At 43.9% G+C, this 23,748-nt stretch overlaps 1 protein-coding gene across 1 annotated transcript in view; it reads right to left on the bottom strand.

The window, feature by feature from the left end:
* Window positions 1–22,869, bottom strand: part of LOC145651229 (NACHT, LRR and PYD domains-containing protein 12-like) — a 68,941-nt gene extending 46,072 nt beyond the window's left edge. Inside the window, 6 exon segments of the mRNA XM_081696846.1 lie at window positions 13,023–14,814; window positions 16,299–16,328; window positions 16,788–17,071; window positions 17,290–18,409; window positions 18,845–18,923; window positions 22,604–22,869. Of these exon segments, the coding sequence (XP_081552972.1) occupies window positions 13,023–14,814; window positions 16,299–16,328; window positions 16,788–17,071; window positions 17,290–17,300 (2,117 nt within the window). The 5' untranslated portion in view covers window positions 17,301–18,409; window positions 18,845–18,923; window positions 22,604–22,869.
* Window positions 22,870–23,748: the final 879 nt, after the last annotated feature.

Below are 23,748 nucleotides of genomic sequence, written 5' to 3'. Positions count from 1 at the left end.
TACACACACACACACACACACACACACACAGAGCACCAACCATCACTGGACATACATACACACATACAGAGCACCAACCATCACTGGACACACATGCACACAGAGCACCAACCATCACTGGACACACACACACACACACACACACACACACACACAGAGCACCAACCATCACTGGACATACACACACACACAGAGCACCAACCATCACTGGACATACACACACACACAGAGCACCAACCATCACTGGACATACACACACACACACACACACACACACACACACACACACACACATACAGAGCACCAACCATCGCTGGACACACGCACACACACACACAGAGCACCAACCATCGCTGGACACACGCACACACACACACAGAGCACCAACCATCGCTGGACACACGCACACACACACACAGAGCACCAACCATCGCTGGACACACGCACACACACACACAGAGCACCAACCATCGCTGGACACACGCACACACACACACAGAGCACCAACCATCGCTGGACACACGCACACACACACACAGAGCACCAACCATCGCTGGACACACGCACACACACACACAGAGCACCAACCATCGCTGGACACACGCACACACACACACAGAGCACCAACCATCGCTGGACACACGCACACACACACACAGAGCACCAACCATCGCTGGACACACGCACACACACACACAGAGCACCAACCATCGCTGGACACACGCACACACACACACAGAGCACCAACCATCGCTGGACACACGCACACACACATACAGAGCACCAACCATCGCTGGACACACGCACACACACATACAGAGCACCAACCATCGCTGGACACACGCACACACACATACAGAGCACCAACCATCGCTGGACACACGCACACACACATACAGAGCACCAACCATCGCTGGACACACGCACACACACATACAGAGCACCAACCATCGCTGGACACACGCACACACACATACAGAGCACCAACCATCGCTGGACACACGCACACACACATACAGAGCACCAACCATCGCTGGACACACGCACACACACATACAGAGCACCAACCATCGCTGGACACACGCACACACACATACAGAGCACCAACCATCGCTGGACACACGCACACACACATACAGAGCACCAACCATCGCTGGACATGCATACACACATACAGAGCACCAACCATCGCTGGACATGCATACACACATACAGAGCACCAACCATCGCTGGACATGCATACACACATACAGAGCACCAACCATCGCTGGACATGCATACACACATACAGAGCACCAACCATCGCTGGACATGCATACACACATACAGAGCACCAACCATCGCTGGACATGCATACACACATACAGAGCACCAACCATCGCTGGACATGCATAGACAGGCAGAGCACCAACCATCGCTGGACATGCATAGACAGGCAGAGCACCAACCATCGCTGGACATGCATAGACAGGCAGAGCACCAACCATCGCTGGACATGCATACACAGGCAGAGCACCAACCATCGCTGGACATGCATACACAGGCAGAGCACCAACCATCGCTGGACATGCATAGACAGGCAGAGCACCAACCATCGCTGGACATGCATACACAGGCAGAGCACCAACCATCGCTGGACATGCATACACAGGCAGAGCACCAACCATCGCTGGACATGCATACACAGGCAGAGCACCAACCATCGCTGGACATGCATACACAGGCAGAGCACCAACCATCGCTGGACATGCATACACAGGCAGAGCACCAACCATCGCTGGACATGCATACACAGGCAGAGCACCAACCATCGCTGGACATGCATACACAGGCAGAGCACCAACCATCGCTGGACATGCATACACAGGCAGAGCACCAACCATCGCTGGACATGCATACACAGGCAGAGCACCAACCATCGCTGGACATGCATACACAGGCAGAGCACCAACCATCGCTGGACATGCATACACAGGCAGAGCACCAACCATCGCTGGACATGCATACACAGGCAGAGCACCAACCATCGCTGGACATGCATACACAGGCAGAGCACCAACCATCGCTGGACATGCATACACAGGCAGAGCACCAACCATCGCTGGACATGCATACACAGGCAGAGCACCAACCATCGCTGGACATGCATACACAGGCAGAGCACCAACCATCGCTGGACATGCATACACAGGCAGAGCACCAACCATCGCTGGACATGCATACACAGGCAGAGCACCAACCATCGCTGGACATGCATACACAGGCAGAGCACCAACCATCGCTGGACATGCATACACAGGCAGAGCACCAACCATCGCTGGACATGCATACACAGGCAGAGCACCAACCATCGCTGGACATGCATACACAGGCAGAGCACCAACCATCGCTGGACATGCATACACAGGCAGAGCACCAACCATCGCTGGACATGCATACACAGGCAGAGCACCAACCATCGCTGGACATGCATACACAGGCAGAGCACCAACCATCGCTGGACATGCATACACAGGCAGAGCACCAACCATCGCTGGACATGCATACACAGGCAGAGCACCAACCATCGCTGGACATGCATACACAGGCAGAGCACCAACCATCGCTGGACATGCATACACAGGCAGAGCACCAACCATCGCTGGACATGCATACACAGGCAGAGCACCAACCATCGCTGGACATGCATACACAGGCAGAGCACCAACCATCGCTGGACATGCATACACAGGCAGAGCACCAACCATCGCTGGACATGCATACACAGGCAGAGCACCAACCATCGCTGGACATGCATACACAGGCAGAGCACCAACCATCGCTGGACATGCATACACAGGCAGAGCACCAACCATCGCTGGACATGCATACACAGGCAGAGCACCAACCATCGCTGGACATGCATACACAGGCAGAGCACCAACCATCGCTGGACATGCATACACAGGCAGAGCACCAACCATCGCTGGACATGCATACACAGGCAGAGCACCAACCATCGCTGGACATGCATACACAGGCAGAGCACCAACCATCGCTGGACATGCATACACAGGCAGAGCACCAACCATAGCTGGACATGCATAGACAGGCAGAGCACCAACCATAGCTGGACATGCATAGACAGGCAGAGCACCAACCATAGCTGGACATGCATAGACAGGCAGAGCACCAACCATAGCTGGACATGCATAGACAGGCAGAGCACCAACCATAGCTGGACATGCATAGACAGGCAGAGCACCAACCATAGCTGGACATGCATAGACAGGCAGAGCACCAACCATAGCTGGACATGCATAGACAGGCAGAGCACCAACCATAGCTGGACATGCATAGACAGGCAGAGCACCAACCATAGCTGGACATGCATAGACAGGCAGAGCACCAACCATAGCTGGACATGCATAGACAGGCAGAGCACCAACCATAGCTGGACATGCATAGACAGGCAGAGCACCAACCATAGCTGGACATGCATAGACAGGCAGAGCACCAACCATAGCTGGACATGCATAGACAGGCAGAGCACCAACCATAGCTGGACATGCATAGACAGGCAGAGCACCAACCATAGCTGGACATGCATAGACAGGCAGAGCACCAACCATAGCTGGACATGCATAGACAGGCAGAGCACCAACCATAGCTGGACATGCATAGACAGGCAGAGCACCAACCATAGCTGGACATGCATAGACAGGCAGAGCACCAACCATAGCTGGACATGCATAGACAGGCAGAGCACCAACCATAGCTGGACATGCATAGACAGGCAGAGCACCAACCATAGCTGGACATGCATAGACAGGCAGAGCACCAACCATAGCTGGACATGCATAGACAGGCAGAGCACCAACCATAGCTGGACATGCATAGACAGGCAGAGCACCAACCATAGCTGGACATGCATAGACAGGCAGAGCACCAACCATAGCTGGACATGCATAGACAGGCAGAGCACCAACCATAGCTGGACATGCATAGACAGGCAGAGCACCAACCATAGCTGGACATGCATAGACAGGCAGAGCACCAACCATAGCTGGACATGCATAGACAGGCAGAGCACCAACCATAGCTGGACATGCATAGACAGGCAGAGCACCAACCATAGCTGGACATGCATAGACAGGCAGAGCACCAACCATAGCTGGACATGCATAGACAGGCAGAGCACCAACCATAGCTGGACATGCATAGACAGGCAGAGCACCAACCATAGCTGGACATGCATAGACAGGCAGAGCACCAACCATAGCTGGACATGCATAGACAGGCAGAGCACCAACCATAGCTGGACATGCATAGACAGGCAGAGCACCAACCATAGCTGGACATGCATAGACAGGCAGAGCACCAACCATAGCTGGACATGCATAGACAGGCAGAGCACCAACCATAGCTGGACATGCATAGACAGGCAGAGCACCAACCATAGCTGGACATGCATAGACAGGCAGAGCACCAACCATAGCTGGACATGCATAGACAGGCAGAGCACCAACCATAGCTGGACATGCATAGACAGGCAGAGCACCAACCATAGCTGGACATGCATAGACAGGCAGAGCACCAACCATAGCTGGACATGCATAGACAGGCAGAGCACCAACCATAGCTGGACATGCATAGACAGGCAGAGCACCAACCATAGCTGGACATGCATAGACAGGCAGAGCACCAACCATAGCTGGACATGCATAGACAGGCAGAGCACCAACCATAGCTGGACATGCATAGACAGGCAGAGCACCAACCATAGCTGGACATGCATAGACAGGCAGAGCACCAACCATAGCTGGACATGCATAGACAGGCAGAGCACCAACCATAGCTGGACATGCATAGACAGGCAGAGCACCAACCATAGCTGGACATGCATAGACAGGCAGAGCACCAACCATAGCTGGACATGCATAGACAGGCAGAGCACCAACCATAGCTGGACATGCATAGACAGGCAGAGCACCAACCATAGCTGGACATGCATAGACAGGCAGAGCACCAACCATAGCTGGACATGCATAGACAGGCAGAGCACCAACCATAGCTGGACATGCATAGACAGGCAGAGCACCAACCATAGCTGGACATGCATAGACAGGCAGAGCACCAACCATAGCTGGACATGCATAGACAGGCAGAGCACCAACCATAGCTGGACATGCATAGACAGGCAGAGCACCAACCATAGCTGGACATGCATAGACAGGCAGAGCACCAACCATAGCTGGACATGCATAGACAGGCAGAGCACCAACCATAGCTGGACATGCATAGACAGGCAGAGCACCAACCATAGCTGGACATGCATAGACAGGCAGAGCACCAACCATAGCTGGACATGCATAGACAGGCAGAGCACCAACCATAGCTGGACATGCATAGACAGGCAGAGCACCAACCATAGCTGGACATGCATAGACAGGCAGAGCACCAACCATAGCTGGACATGCATAGACAGGCAGAGCACCAACCATAGCTGGACATGCATAGACAGGCAGAGCACCAACCATAGCTGGACATGCATAGACAGGCAGAGCACCAACCATAGCTGGACATGCATAGACAGGCAGAGCACCAACCATAGCTGGACATGCATAGACAGGCAGAGCACCAACCATAGCTGGACATGCATAGACAGGCAGAGCACCAACCATAGCTGGACATGCATAGACAGGCAGAGCACCAACCATAGCTGGACATGCATAGACAGGCAGAGCACCAACCATAGCTGGACATGCATAGACAGGCAGAGCACCAACCATAGCTGGACATGCATAGACAGGCAGAGCACCAACCATAGCTGGACATGCATAGACAGGCAGAGCACCAACCATAGCTGGACATGCATAGACAGGCAGAGCACCAACCATAGCTGGACATGCATAGACAGGCAGAGCACCAACCATAGCTGGACATGCATAGACAGGCAGAGCACCAACCATAGCTGGACATGCATAGACAGGCAGAGCACCAACCATAGCTGGACATGCATAGACAGGCAGAGCACCAACCATAGCTGGACATGCATAGACAGGCAGAGCACCAACCATAGCTGGACATGCATAGACAGGCAGAGCACCAACCATAGCTGGACATGCATAGACAGGCAGAGCACCAACCATAGCTGGACATGCATAGACAGGCAGAGCACCAACCATAGCTGGACATGCATAGACAGGCAGAGCACCAACCATAGCTGGACATGCATAGACAGGCAGAGCACCAACCATAGCTGGACATGCATAGACAGGCAGAGCACCAACCATAGCTGGACATGCATAGACAGGCAGAGCACCAACCATAGCTGGACATGCATAGACAGGCAGAGCACCAACCATAGCTGGACATGCATAGACAGGCAGAGCACCAACCATAGCTGGACATGCATAGACAGGCAGAGCACCAACCATAGCTGGACATGCATAGACAGGCAGAGCACCAACCATAGCTGGACATGCATAGACAGGCAGAGCACCAACCATAGCTGGACATGCATAGACAGGCAGAGCACCAACCATAGCTGGACATGCATAGACAGGCAGAGCACCAACCATAGCTGGACATGCATAGACAGGCAGAGCACCAACCATAGCTGGACATGCATAGACAGGCAGAGCACCAACCATAGCTGGACATGCATAGACAGGCAGAGCACCAACCATAGCTGGACATGCATAGACAGGCAGAGCACCAACCATAGCTGGACATGCATAGACAGGCAGAGCACCAACCATAGCTGGACATGCATAGACAGGCAGAGCACCAACCATAGCTGGACATGCATAGACAGGCAGAGCACCAACCATAGCTGGACATGCATAGACAGGCAGAGCACCAACCATAGCTGGACATGCATAGACAGGCAGAGCACCAACCATAGCTGGACATGCATAGACAGGCAGAGCACCAACCATAGCTGGACATGCATAGACAGGCAGAGCACCAACCATAGCTGGACATGCATAGACAGGCAGAGCACCAACCATAGCTGGACATGCATAGACAGGCAGAGCACCAACCATAGCTGGACATGCATAGACAGGCAGAGCACCAACCATAGCTGGACATGCATAGACAGGCAGAGCACCAACCATAGCTGGACATGCATAGACAGGCAGAGCACCAACCATAGCTGGACATGCATAGACAGGCAGAGCACCAACCATAGCTGGACATGCATAGACAGGCAGAGCACCAACCATAGCTGGACATGCATAGACAGGCAGAGCACCAACCATAGCTGGACATGCATAGACAGGCAGAGCACCAACCATAGCTGGACATGCATAGACAGGCAGAGCACCAACCATAGCTGGACATGCATAGACAGGCAGAGCACCAACCATAGCTGGACATGCATAGACAGGCAGAGCACCAACCATAGCTGGACATGCATAGACAGGCAGAGCACCAACCATAGCTGGACATGCATAGACAGGCAGAGCACCAACCATAGCTGGACATGCATAGACAGGCAGAGCACCAACCATAGCTGGACATGCATAGACAGGCAGAGCACCAACCATAGCTGGACATGCATAGACAGGCAGAGCACCAACCATAGCTGGACATGCATAGACAGGCAGAGCACCAACCATAGCTGGACATGCATAGACAGGCAGAGCACCAACCATAGCTGGACATGCATAGACAGGCAGAGCACCAACCATAGCTGGACATGCATAGACAGGCAGAGCACCAACCATAGCTGGACATGCATAGACAGGCAGAGCACCAACCATAGCTGGACATGCATAGACAGGCAGAGCACCAACCATAGCTGGACATGCATAGACAGGCAGAGCACCAACCATAGCTGGACATGCATAGACAGGCAGAGCACCAACCATAGCTGGACATGCATAGACAGGCAGAGCACCAACCATAGCTGGACATGCATAGACAGGCAGAGCACCAACCATAGCTGGACATGCATAGACAGGCAGAGCACCAACCATAGCTGGACATGCATAGACAGGCAGAGCACCAACCATAGCTGGACATGCATAGACAGGCAGAGCACCAACCATAGCTGGACATGCATAGACAGGCAGAGCACCAACCATAGCTGGACATGCATAGACAGGCAGAGCACCAACCATAGCTGGACATGCATAGACAGGCAGAGCACCAACCATAGCTGGACATGCATAGACACAGAGCACCAACCATAGCTGGACATGCATAGACACAGAGCACCAACCATAGCTGGACATGCATAGACACAGAGCACCAACCATAGCTGGACATGCATAGACACAGAGCACCAACCATAGCTGGACATGCATAGACACAGAGCACCAACCATAGCTGGACATGCATAGACACAGAGCACCAACCATAGCTGGACATGCATAGACACAGAGCACCAACCATAGCTGGACATGCATAGACACAGAGCACCAACCATAGCTGGACATGCATACACACAGAGCACCAACCATAGCTGGACATGCATACACACAGAGCACCAACCATAGCTGGACATGCATACACACAGAGCACCAACCATAGCTGGACATGCATACACACAGAGCACCAACCATAGCTGGACATGCATACACACAGAGCACCAACCATAGCTGGACATGCATACACACAGAGCACCAACCATAGCTGGACATACATACACACAGAGCACCAACCATAGCTGGACATACATACACACAGAGCACCAACCATAGCTGGACATACATACACACTGAGCACCAACCATAGCTGGACATGCATACACACAGAGCACCAACCATAGCTGGACATACATACACACAGAGCACCAACCATAGCTGGACATACATACACACTGAGCACCAACCATAGCTGGACATACATACACACTGAGCACCAACCATCCCTGGATATACATACACAAAGCACCAACCATCCCTGGACATACATACACAAAGCACCAACCATCCCTGGACATACATACACAAAGCACCAACCATCCCTGGACATACATACACAAAGCACCAACCATCCCTGGACATACATAGACACAGAGCACCAACCATCACAGAACATACATACACACACACAGTACCAACCACCACTGAACAAATACATTCAAAGAGGACAATTTAGAATATACAATCAACCTAACTTCCATATTTATGTACTGTGAGAGGAAACCAGAGACCCTGGAGGAAACCCCCATTGACACAGGAAGCATTAATTTGCATAATGATGGATCTCAATTTGCATATATTGAATAATGTATGTTTGAACATAGTGGTGGAGATTTGAAACGCTATTCTGTAAAGAAGGTGGGGCGATTACATAACCACTTCTGAAAACTGCATAAAAATGTGTGTTGTGTGTGATTGTTAGACATATTCCAGACTATGCCTCGTTTGTAATATTGAGCTCAGAATAAAGATGAGACTGGCTATTCTCTTCAATTAATTCCAGAGTCTGCATCTTTATTTTCTATTTAAAGTTTACTTAATGAAATTACTGGAATGTGGGAAAAATTTAGGAATGACAAGACTCATGTTTAGTATGTGATCTAAAGACCACTGGTGCTTGAATTAACTGTGTAATGCAGTAATGCCCCTAGTGGGCCTACCAGTGGGCCCACCGGTGGGCCCAAACTGGCATACTTAAATCACTTGATTTAAGTGCATTTATCAACATAACATTTCTTAGGACTAATACAAGTACCTGCTTACCAACTTTCAGCCGTCTACATACATCCGTTCGCCAGAAATCCCACGCTGAATACACCGTGTGCACTGTTGTGCCAGGCCTTTTAATTGGCCTTTTAACCCCCTTATGCACCAACGCCCCCTAGCGGGCCAGTGGGCAGGCCCAAACTGTCATGCTCAAATAAATTACTTGATAACATCGAATATTCTTAAAGGACAGTACATTTATTAACATAACATTTCTTAGGACTAATACCTGCTTACCGATTTTCAGATGTCTACATGCATCCGCTCGCCAGAAATTGCACACTGAAGACACCGCATTTTTCGAGTAAAATTTCCACAAAAATGTGCCTGTCCTTTTAAGTTGCCTTTTAAAACATCCTTCCGGTATAAGATAAGTTCAGATTTTGTCATAGTAAATTCAATTACCATCAAAACAACTGCGTGACATGTTTAAATGGTCTACAGAGTGTTAGTAAGGTTCTTTAATTGCATGCTTACTTCTTTGCGTAGAAACAAAGTTTTTCTTTCGTTTCGGTTCCTTCGTAACAAACCCAAACTACGCAAGCCTTTGGTTAACTGAAAATGCATGCTACTGACATAAAACTGTTGCTGAATAGAGCGTTAGTCCCCCCTTTTCTATTTTATATTGATTTCTATTGACCATTGCCGTGCCATTGTCTTGGGGTGACAGCAATTCACACCTATGTGTGAAGGGGGAAGGGGCGGGTGACTAGCATTTACTTCCAGGTGTTTCCAAGTGTTTCTATGGCCATCCGTGTGATTGGCTGCTGATTCATCAAATAGAGGAGGCTTAGACGAAAACGTAGACCCCTCGGTCGCCTTATTTAGTCATCCCTTTAATGTTTAAAGACCTGCGTACTGTGTACTGTTGTTAGCAGATAGCATAGTGCATCAGTTTGGTGCTGTTTGGCACTGTTTGGTGCTGTTTGGCGAAACTCGTACAACCATAAGAATGATTTGATGATTTTGCCAATACATTTGGACATCATGGAAATGAAGAGGTTTATTTTAGCTGAAGTTTATGTGGAGTTGTTTGGGTGCTGCTAGCATAGATTAGCTTTGCTGCTAGCATGGACAAGCATCAATGTTTGCATAGCAAATCACCGGATGTTTCCATTCACTGCTGGAAAATTCGTAATCTTGCTACATGTAATTTAGTGCATGAGTTAAAATGAATCTCCAGCATCAATAGACACATTATACACCCAAAAATCAGAGGTGTTTTATTTATTTATTTATTTACATTTTCTTCTGTATTAGATGAGCTCATATGGAACCTAAATGATGGACAAATAAGCCTGGATGTGAATGGATGTCTTGTCCCAAGTGTCTACTTCAAATTGAATCCTGAATGATCATTGTGCTATGTGTACAATTTCAGGTAACTAGTGTTAAAGTGAAAAAGTACAAATGGTTCAAAAATGATCTTAAATCTGCAGGTGTATAGACAGGGCTCTGGGTATAGGAAAGACTCAGCTTCAGCTTGTAACCATACTTTATGGTCCTAATATTATCTCATAACTGTAACCATACTTTAGACTTAATCCTCTCATAACATCTCATAATTAACTTGTCATAATCCTATCTCATTATTGTTAAATTTCAGTTAAATTTGAACCAGACTTTAAAATTCTCTTATTAACATGTAAAGCACTAAATGGTCTGGTTTTCAGTATCTGAGTGAACCTGCTGTATACTATCTCACCTAATATGTTTACAGAGCAATTTATCAGGTAGTACCACAGTGGAACATTACTCCTGAACAGTGTTTCCAGCTGGTGGACCCCTACAGTTCCAGTTGAGCTTACAATATACATCTGTAATTCACAAACAGGCCCCTTAACTTCACAATACCCCTTAACAGCCTAAACACACACATTGAGTTTACACTACACATCTGTAATTCACAAACAGGCCCCTTAACTTCACAATACCCCCTAACAGCCTAAACACACACATTGAGTTTACACTACACATCTGTAATTCACAAACAGTCCCCTTAACTTCACAATACCCCTTAACAGCCTAAACACACACATTGAGTTTACACTACACATCTGTAATTCACAAACATGCCCCTTAACTTCACAATACCCCTTAACAGCCTAAACACACACATTGAGTTTACACTACACATCTGTAATTCACAAACAGTCCCCTTTACTTTACAATACCCCTCACCAGCCTAAACACACACATTGAGTTTACACTACACATCTGTAATTCACAAACAGGCCCCTTAACTTCACAATACCCCTTAACAGCCTAAACGCACACATTGAGTTTACACTACACATCTGTAATTCACAAACAGTCCCCTTTACTTTACAATACCCCTCACCAGCCTAAACACATGCTAATTCATGTTTATTTATGCTCCTTTTATAACAAGTCTCATTCAGGGGTGACAAACCAACTAATGGTTCCTAACTTTCAAACATGAATTTTCAATGACTTATAACCTTAAAATCTTAAATGTGAAAGTAATTCCATACAAATCTGCTAAAATAGACTGTCCTAGAATAAACATCTGTTAGATAGTATGTGTAACACTATGTACTTACTGTCCTACACCAATGTGTGAAGGGGGAAGGGGGAGGGAGGGTGACTAGCATTTACTTCCAGGCATTTCCAAGAGTTTTCAGGGCAAGCTGCTTGATTGACAGCAGTTTCATCAAATAGAGGAGGCTTAGATGAAAACGTAGACCCCTCACTTGCCTTGTTTAGTCATCCCTTTAATGCTTAAAGGTCTGCGCACTGTGTACTGTCAGTGCTTCAGTTTTAGTATGTGTAACACTATGTACTGTTAGACTATGTATAACCTGTTAGACTATCAGTTTCAATATATATATTCTCTGTCGCTGTTCACACACACACACACACACACACACACACACACACACGCACACAATATATATATTATCTGTCTCTGTTAAAAAAAAAATACAGAGCTGCTTGCTGAACACTCCTGTGTCTTGACTGAATGTGGCTTTCTGAGTGTTTGCCAGAGAAACCAGTGGGACTTTTGAATTACAGAATGACAGTCATGTGTTGCATTCCAACTGGTAGGAAGACACTGCAGTCATTCTGGAATGCACTGGTCTGCTCTTAAGATAAAGGCTTGTCTGTTCTTTAATGTTGTGGCTGTCAGAAAAGCCATTCCCCAAAGTTCACCATTCAAAATATACTTACAGTACAACCTTTTACCACTAGAAATGAAAATTGTTGTTCACTTTGCTCTGACTGAGAAATACATTCACATAATTTGATTAGTTACAGAAAGAGCTTCAACAATAAAAAACCTTTCCAATTAAAATTATTAATCCAAAAGATACTTACAGAGCTCGCCTGGTGTTTTTCAACACTGGAAATAATTCCCTCAGTCCTTTATCTGATGGCCTGAATTTCTTCAGCTCAAATTTCTCTTGAATCTCCTCTGACATCAGCAGCACAAACACCAGAGCTGAACACTGTGTAGATGAAAGTGTCTGTGTTGAGAGGTCTCTGGAGTTCAGGAAGGTCTGTATTTCACTTGTCAGAGAGTTGTCTTTCAGTTCACTCAAGCAGTGGAACAGATTGATAGTCTCTTCAAAGGATTTTGTTCTCTTGATGGTTTTCTTGATGTAGTTCACAGTCTCCTCTAAACTCTCTTCTCTGATGTCCAGTTCTGGGTGTAGACTTTTCAGGAGCCTCTGATTGGACTGCAGTGAGAGGCCGAAGAGGAAACGGAGGAAAAGGTCCAGGTGCCCATTTTCACTCCTCATGGCCTTACCTACTGCTGTCCTGAGCAGATCACACAGTCTGTGTTTTAACTTCCACTTAATTTTCTCCAGTGGGGTTTTAAGGAGTGGGTTGCCTTCATCCCTGAATGTTAGGAACACAAATACAGCAGCAAGAAACTCCTGGAAGCTTAAATGCACAAAGCTGTAGATCTTCCCCTCCTGTTTAAAAATTTGCGTACAAATTCCAGAGTACACTAAAGCCTCACAGACATCAATACCACATTCTTCCAGATCTTTCTCATAGAACAGAAGTTGTCCTTTTTGCAGCTGAAGAAAGGCTAACTTTCCAAGCTTCACAATATCCAGCACCTCTGCTCTTTTTGTCTCAGATGAAACTGCATTGTTGGTGCTTTGCTTTGTGTTGTATTTCTTAGTCTTTTGATCTGTGAAAAACAGCAGGAAATGTAGGTACATTTCTGTCAGAGTTGTTGGAGCATTTTTCATGTCCACACCTTCCTTCAGCATTTTCTGAAACACGGTGGCTGAGATCCTGCAGACAACAGGTATGTGACACAAGATATGAAGGCTTCTTGCAGTCTTAATGTGTGATATAATTCTGCTGGCTTGATCTTCATCTCTGATTCTCTTCCTGAAGTACTCCTCCTTCTGTGGGTCATTGAATCCACGGATTTCTGTAACAGGGTTAAAGTATTGGTCATTTATCTTACTGACTGCTGCAGGTCGTGAAGTGATCCAGAGGAGAGCAGAAGGAAGCAGTTCTCCATTTATGAGGTTGGTTATTAGTTTATCAAGAGTAGTCTTTTCATTCACATTAGATACCTTCTTCTGATGAAGATCTAGAAGAATTCTACTTTCATCCAATCCATCCAGTATGAAAAGCAGCCTATGTTTTTCATTTAATATCTCCTTTTCTTCTCCAGAACAGAGCTCTTTATGGAAGTAAAGAAGTAGTTCTGAGAGGCTGTACTTTTCATCCTTAATCAAGTTCAGCTCTCGAAATGGGAGGTATATGATGAAATCTATGTCCTGGTTGCACTTCTCTTCAGCCCAGTCAAGAATGAACTTGTGTACAGAGACTGTTTTTCCCACTCCAGCTATTCCCAATGTCAGGACTTTAGTACCATGCTTCTTTTTAGTAGACTGCACTTTGAAGAGGTCACTGAGTGTGATTGGTGTTTCTTCTGTTTTGGGGTAGAATTCCTCCACCTGTCTCACTTCATGCTTTGTGTTCACTCCTCCTGTGCATCCTTTGATCATGTAAACTTCAGTGTAAGTGTCTTTTATAGGCACACGATCACATTCTAGTGGAGCCTCCTCATACAACTTCTCAAATTTTTCCTTATATTTTATTTTCATTCTCCTACTACTGAGATCACTTTTTCTTCCACCTGTTAAAAAGTTGGAAGAAAACGTTGTGATTCATATAGCCTGTGAATAAGAAAAGTGCCTGTTTAGTATAGTTTCAAAATGTTAACTTTATATCATGTTCTCTCTGAAGTTTGTTTATCACTGTAGAGTAGAATAACTATCAGTAGTAGTAACAAATAAGGAGACATCAAAAAGACTCCAAATGAGAGTCAAAGTTTTGATTATTGTTATGAGATAGAACATTCTGTAATGGCTCAGTGAGTCCTTAACTGAATCAAGCTGGATTTTAGTTCTTACTTTCTGCAGCTTTGCTTTGCCTTCTCTCTTTGGTCAGTGCTACCTCCATTAGTTTATAACCACGGAGTGTGTACAGGGCTTTACTTGTGCACTAACTGTCTTATGTATGCTGGGCTGTAACAGGTTATATATGTCTACCAGTGTTCAGTGTGTTAATGAAGAAGTACTGAAACACTAAGGGAGAGGTGATGTGTCTACCAGTGCTCAGTGTGTTAATGAAGAGGTACTGAAACACTAAGCGAGAGGTAATGTGTCTACCAGTGTTTAGTGTGTTAATGAAGCGGTACTGAAACACTAAGGGAGAGGTGACGTGTCTACCAGTGCTCAGTGTGCTAATGAAGAGGTACTGAAACACTAAGGGAGAGGTGACGTGCCTACCAGTGCTCAGTGTGTTAATGAAGAGGTGCTAAAACACTCAGGGAGAGGTGTTGGGTCTACCAGTGCTCAGTGTGTTAATTAAGAGGTACTGAAACATTAAGGGAGAGGTGAAGTGTCTACCAGTGCTCAGTGTGAAGAGGTATTTTGTTCTTCATTGTTTGTATTGTTTCTGCTGTGCTGGATATCAACCAGAGGAGGACTCCCCCCATTATTTGTTTTGTCTCCCCTGAATGAGATTTGTTATGAAAAGAGCATAAATGAACATGATGCGTTTAGGCTGGGGAGAGATTTCTCACTACTATTGTGCTTTAACCTTCACAGTTCTGGTATGTAATAGAATTATTAAAAAAAAAAAAGTTTGTGCTGCCTTCAATAAAGATTTAAGTAGCTAGATCCAGGAAACTGCAATTCTTTTAGACTGTGTAATTATATTAACAGGTGTAACAACATTAAAGCTGTGCAGTAATTTTGAGATTTAATTATTGCCTGAACTATAATGTTGTGCAGTATCTGAGGGACTGTTTAATAACTGCAGTCTGACAGAAGTGTATGTAATGTATGTGATGTGTGTATGTGAATGATGTGAATGAGTAGTGTGTGTATGTGAATGATGATAGTAGTGTATGTGATGTATATGAATGATGACAGTAGTGTATGTGATGTGAGTATGTGAATGATGACAGTAGTGTATGTGATGTATGTCTGTGAATGACGACAGTAGTGTATGTGATGTGTGTATGTGAATGATGGCAGTAGTATATGTGATATTCATGTTGTTTAAAGTTGTAATATAATCTCATGCCTAAAGGTGTGACTGGGTTGAATTTACCTGCTGGAGTCTTAGCAGTCTTCTCTCCACCTGTGAGAGAAGACATCAGAGTAAAGAACAGAAAATATAAAACACAAAACCTACTTTATTAACTGTGAGTCCTGTGTGCATTTTTTGGTTGTGACTGCTATGTTTGAGAAGACCTGGACATTTGTTATTATGCATTTTGTAAGTTATACAGTCTGTGCCAAACACATTGTTCATCATTACTGGACTACATTTGTGATTTGCTCATGTTTAAACTGAGACTGACATCACTTTTCTCATTGTTGCTAATGAACATTTCTTATTCAAAACATATTGTTTGCAATGTTTGTTTGTTAATATACCAGATTATTTTGAATTTTGTCTCATTCTACTTTGTAAATTAACTAAGCATTGTTTTCAACTTCACTCTTTGTCTATTGAGTTCACTAACAAAACAAAACCAAATGCTATGAGCATATAAAATCCTGAAATAGTGAGTTTAAAAAGTGAACATGATTTCACCTGCTTTATTTTCACTGTGTTGGATTCTCAGGGTCTCAGCCAGTTGGTTGTGGTTCATCTTCTTCAGGGTGATCAGTGTGATCTTCACAGCTCCATCTGGGTCATATTTCTGCACCATCTTGTCCACAGTGTCAAGTCTGTCTGTATTCTCCAGATGAGATTTTGGGATGCGTTTGTCATCTTCTACACTGTTGGTCAGATGCCACTGGAACTTCTTTAGGTCCTCTATCTTCAGCTCCTCTAGAATGTCCAGCAGTAGTTTTGAAATGTTGTCCATCCTGACTCTAGACAACAGACTCCAGATTACTGAAGGTTCACAAACATGTTCAATGGTTTATGTTCACAGTGCAGGAATAGACAGAGGAGTGAATGTGAGTGTGTTGGGTGAAGTGTGCTGTGTGAGGGATGTGGAGAGGAGTGAATGTGTGTTGGGTGAAGTGTGCTGTGTGAGTGATGTGGAGAGGACTGAGTAAAGTGTTGATGTGTGTTCACTGGGTTTTACCTGTTTGTCATCTCTCACTACCGCTGTGTGGGTCTGTTATGAAAACACTGATAGTCTGAGGTCATACAGTCTGCTTGTTTTACTCTGAATACACATATTTAAATTCACATTTAAATTAGTGGGGCAGTTATTGATGATCTGCCCATCACTAATGTCACATGACTATAATAGATTATTTATTTTTACACAAACGGCACCATGGACATTGAAATGCCCATCAGTGACCACAAGATGGCAGTATAGAAACACATTTACAGACAGAAAAACATTGATTACGAAACAGCCTTACTGGTGGGGAAGGAGTTAATAGGCTTTCACAATTAAGAAAAAGCATTGGAATGTTACTGAATAAGATGTGAAATTCCGAGTGATACAATGAGATGATTTTCAAAGTTGTGTGATACACAAAATCAAACTATATATTTAGTTATCAGAGAACAGGCCTGTGAGGGTGAGATGGGAGTGATTAGATAACAGGCCTGTGAGGGTGAGATGGGAGTGATCACAGAACAGACCTGTGAGGGTGAGATGGGAGTGATCAGAGAACAGGCCTGTGAGGGTGAGATGGGAGTGATCAGAGAACAGGCCTGTGAGGGTGAGATGGCAGCCCACAGACTGCTGCTGGAAGGAGAACCAACCAACATGGAGGACCAGATGTGACAGGGATACAGACACTACACTGCCATACACCCAATCAACATGGAGGACAAGACTGTATGTGTATATGTATGTGTAATCAGACTGTATGTGTAGTACTGTAGACTGAGGTATGACCTGCACAATACTAATGGATGTGCCTTACAGTGCATTTGCACTGTTCTGGTGCAGACACACAGCACACAGCCCACCCAATACACAACACATAGCCCATGGGCCAGATTCACAATACACAACACAACTAACAGCCTGTGGGTCTGACAGCCCAGTGACACTCAAACTGACTCAACAAAAATATATATATAAAAATTATGTATTCTTACTCAAATTCATCACAAATTCAATGAGACAGTTTAATGAATATGTGAAACAGTGCCCCCTAGTGATTAGTTTCAAACATTGGAATTGTTCTCCTGACTTGTTTTCTCTTGGTTGTTCATGACCAATCTGAAACAACATTCAACTGAAACACAGCAGCAATAAACAGGTTAATCCACATTATTTCAGAGGTTGCACGTGTTTATCAAAAAGAAGTAGTAGTTACGAGTAAAAAATGTTGATCTTAAACACAGGAAATTTAACCCAGAAACAAATATGTGAGGAAGTATGTAAACATGTAATGAAAATGTTTGTGGCTCTGTTATAGGTGTCTGCGTGAAATCGACCCTTGGTACAATAGTTATTAAAATCTGACAATTGTGATGGAGTTACCCAGTAAGAAAACTGATTTATCGAGGATTTAATAAGGATTCATTTGTTCACACACATTTACAGACACTCTTCTCCAGAGTGGCTTACATGTGTATCAGTGTGACAGTACGTGTGCACCCTGTGAATCAAATGCAAGATGTAGGTGTTACTAGCACCCTAATTTCTTTACTTAAGGTCAGAGCCTTACCTGAGTTACAGGAGACCACACAACCAGCAGAGTCTTGGTAAATGTCTTAGTTTATCTGTTATGGTGCATCTTTGCAGACCTGTAGAAAACAACAGAGAAAATCTGTATGAAGATTTCAGAAAGTGTTAGTGTCTTGAGGGGGATCAAAAGACTGTATGTTATATCCAGTATATACACACATACAGACAGTAAAGACAGCTATATATCATATACAGTATATACACACATACAGACAGTAAAGACAGCTATATATCATATACAGTATATACACACATACAGACAGTAAAGACAGTTGTAAGTCATTTCCAGAATATACATACAGACAGTAAAGATACATGTATGTCATATACAGTATATATACACACATACAGACAATAAAGACAGTTGTACGTCAAATACAAGTATATACATACAGACAGTAAAGACAGCGGAATGTAATATGCAGTATGTACATACAGACAGTAAAGACAGCTGTAAGTCAGATACACATACATATAAACACACAGACAATAAAGACAGGTGTATGTCATATACAGTATAAACATACATAAAGACTATAATGACAGCTGTATGTCACATACAGTACATACATACAGACAGTAGACAGCTGTATGTCTTATACAGTATATACACACAGACAGTAAATACAGCTGTATGTCATTTACAGTATATACATACAGACAGTAAATACAGCTGTATGTCAAATAATGTATAATGTCACGTTCAGTCCCTTCCATCTTCCGTGTTCCGTGTTTTCCTTGTCTTGTGTTTAGTTCCGTTCCATAGTTTCGTTTTGTGCTCACCTTGTTTGATTGCTTACACCTGTCCCTCGTTTCTAGTTTTGGTGAAATTCATGCATTTAATCCCTGTTGTGTGCCTTGGTTGTTGCTGTTCATTGTTTGAATGATTTGTGTATGTGTTTAGTTCATTGAATGTTTGCATGTTTATTTTTATGGTTTTGTTGGTTTGTACTCCGTGTTTCTTAGCCATGAGTTTTCCCTAGCCTTAGTTATAGCCTGCTTCCCAGTTTGCCTTCGTGTGTTTATTTTGTCTACTTATATATCCCCGTGCTCTCCGTGTTGGCTCTTTGAGCCTAGACTACGATAACAACTCTGATTTTGGATTTGGGCATAATAAATCTCGCTCCTCTCCGCACATGCGTCCGCCTCCTTATCGCTCAACATTACATATAAATATACATACAGACTATAAAGACAGCGGTATATTATATACAGTATATACATCACACATCCAGACAATAAAGACATACTGTATATAAACATATACAGACAATAGAAGACAGCTGTATGTCATATACATTATATACATGCAGACAGTAAAGACAGCTATGTCATATACAGTATAAATATACAAACAGACAATAGACAGCTGTATGTCATATACAGAATATACATCATACATACAGACAGTAAAGACAGCTATGTCATATACAGTATGAACATACATACAGACAATAAACAGCTGTAGGCCATACATTATACATACGGACAATAAAGACAGCTGAGTGTCATATACAGTATAAAGAATACATAAAGACTGTAATGACAGCTGTATGTCACATACAGTACATACATACAGACAGTAAAGACAGCTGTATGTCTTATACAGTATATACACACAAACAGACAATAAAGACAGCTCTATGTCATAACGTATACACACACAAACCGACAGTAATGGTACCTGTAGGCCATACATTATACATACGGACAATAAAGACAGCTGAGTGTCATATACAATATATACACACAGACAATAAACACAGCTGTATGTCATATACAGTATATACATACAGACAGTAAAGACAGCTGTATGTCGAATACTGTATAAATATACATAAAGACAATAAAGACAGCCGTATGTCATATACAGTATATACATACAGACTGTAAAGACAGCTATGCAATATACAGTATAAACATAAATACAGACAGTAATGGTAGCTCTATGTCATATACAGTATATACATCACACATCCTGACAATAAAGACAGTTGTATGTCATATACTGTATATAAACATATAAAGACAATAGAAGACAGCTGTATGTCATATACAGTATATACATACATACAGACAATAAAGACAGCTGTATGTCATATACAGAATATACATCATACATATAGACATTAAAGACAGCTGTGTCACAGTATATCCACACATACAGACACTAAAGACAGCTGTATGTCATATGCATTATATACACAGACAGTAAATACAGCTGTATGTCAAATACAGTATATATGTAGACAGACAATAAAGACAGGTGTATATCATATACAGTATATACATGCATACTGTGGTGGAAATTCAATGAAACAGGGAGTCAGATGTGGATAATAAACAGACAATAAAGACAGCTGTATGTCATATACAGAATATATTTACAGACAGTAAAGACAGCTGTATGTCATATACTGTATAAACATAGATGATTTTCTGGATATATGGCTTGTACTTTGAATTACATCTATGGACTACGTGTGTTCTCTAATAAACTGCATTCCCCATACTGTGACTCTGTCTCCGCTTGCGCTCAGAACATTTCAAAGACATATGGAAAGTTCACATACATTTCTAAAGAGGGACTCTCAGAACTGTTCAGGTTGCGGAACCTGTTACATTCACTGAGGGAAACTGTGGATTCATAGTCCACACAATCAAATATCTTGTAGGATACATTAGAATTAATAAAGAATATTTTCCTTATTTGAGTTTGGTCTTGTTGCAACACTTTGTACAGGAAAGGTTCAAATCCAGTAGTCCAGGTATGTGGACTTTCCTGCAGATCTAGGTATTCTTGGATGTGAATTTGTCCTTAAGTTCATTCTGAACTTGTCCAGAATGCAGCAGCATGACTGGTCTTCAATTTTCTGAAGTTCACATTACTCCACTGCTGTGCTCCTTTCATTGACTTCCAGTAGCTGTACGCATCAGATTTAAAGCCTTGATGCTTGCCTACAAAGTCAAAAATGGACCAGCCCCTTCATACAAGAGGTCAATGGTCCTTGATTCGTACCTTGAGTACTTCGAACCTCAAGTAAGGTTTGGCTTGAAATACCGTGCTTCAGGTCTCATGGAAGACAAGCAACTAGACTATTTTCTGTCCTGGCTCCAAGATGGTGGAATAAACTCCCACTTGCTGTCCGGACAGCAGAGTCCCTTGCAGTCTTCAACCGCAGACTGAAGACCCAACTATTTGTGGAATATTTAAATGACAACTGACCCTGAGTAAATTAGTACTTATTGTAGGGTATTGTTTATTACACTGATGTTGTTTAACAAACCCTAGCACTTATTGTGTATTACACTTATCATTGTTTAAGATAGACCTTATGTATTTTGTACTTGTAGGCATCAGCAGTGATCCCTGTATTCTAGATCATTGGTATCTTGGACTCTAACCTACTGTACTGGCTAGGATGTTTTCTATGAGTAAATGACAAAGCAATTTTGCAAGTCATTCTGGATAAGAGCATCTTCTAAATACTATAATTACTGTAAATGTAAATATGATAGGCTTTCTGAATCTGGCCACATGGTTGGTTTTAGGAATCTGGCCGTATGATTGCTATTAGGAATCTGGCCATATAATTGGTATTAGGAATCTGGCCGTATGACTGGTTTTAGGAATGTGGCTAATGATTGGTATTAGGAATCTTACTGAAAGCCATAATTAATTACAGAGAGAAATACACAAGATTACAGCAATATCTATGAAGCATGGGAGCAGTGTTACCTTTACTGTTCAGTCTATAAGTCTTCAGGAAGAATGTCTGGATCTGTCTTCATCAGGATGTCCAGATTAATTAATTGTCAACACACTCACTTTAGCTACTGTTTCACTACTGAGTTTTCACTACTGTAGCAACATAACTGACCAATTGTTGATCATAACTGTTTATTACTACTATAAACACACCTGTACACACACTGTCTATTTCTTCACTGGAGTCCACCTGTACACATGCTCTGTTTCTTCACTGCAGTCCATCTGTACACACACTCTCTGTTTCTTTCCTGTTATGATCTGAACGATAATCTAGTTGCACCTTTTTTTTCTCTTTAGAAGGAGCCAAACCAGTATGAGCACATTTCAGTCCCATAACATCACAAGAGTGGAAGAACAAGTCTTGTTGTGAATATCATATCTCCCTCCATGTGTGTGTTTATACCATATGTCCATCTGTGTGTGCGTGTTGGGAAAAGAAGGAAGACACTAGAGCAGACATGGTGAGAACAGAAGACACAGGAAGACATGGAAGCAGATGCAGAAAACAAGAGAGAAACAACCATGATCACAGAGACAGACACAAATACAAATATGTAAACACCATGAATACTGTAAGAGGTGTATTAACACTGCGGGTGTTAACATCACTGTACAAGTGTTTAGATAACATTGGATGGGTAAAGTTAGCACTTCAGGTCACTACACTAACAGTGTAGGTTTTAATTCATACTGGGGATTTTTCTGTTTAAGTTCTGTTTGGAACTGAGACACAACCACTTGTCATCACCAGAAACCAGTTTAGCTGCTTGAAAAGAATGAAACACTTTCTATCAACATGTGTTGTGTGAGACAGAGAGAGAGCCATCATGGTGTAGTGCTGCTGTCACATGTCTGTGTGAGAGTGAGAGATGGTGAGAGAGAGACATAGGAGGAGTACAGAGAGAGAGAGAGAGAGAGAGAGAGAGAGAGAGAGAGAGAGAGAGAGAATATGAGCACTCAGATGATTTGGCTTCAGTTTTGTACAGTTTGGAATTTCTACACGGCAGTTTTCATTACCAGAAACCAGTTCAGCTGGTCTGTTTTTATCTTTTGTCTCTGAACCATGGTCTGAACACCTCAGGGGAGCTGTTAGCGTTTTAGCTCCAGTGGCA

Source organism: Electrophorus electricus, chromosome 1 (genome assembly GCF_041902795.1).
Source record: "Electrophorus electricus isolate QZ-2024a chromosome 1, ASM4190279v1, whole genome shotgun sequence".
Lineage (NCBI taxonomy): Eukaryota > Metazoa > Chordata > Actinopteri > Gymnotiformes > Gymnotidae > Electrophorus > Electrophorus electricus.
The sequence above is the reverse complement of the archived record's forward strand: the minus strand, read 5'-3'. Positions and strand labels throughout refer to the sequence as shown.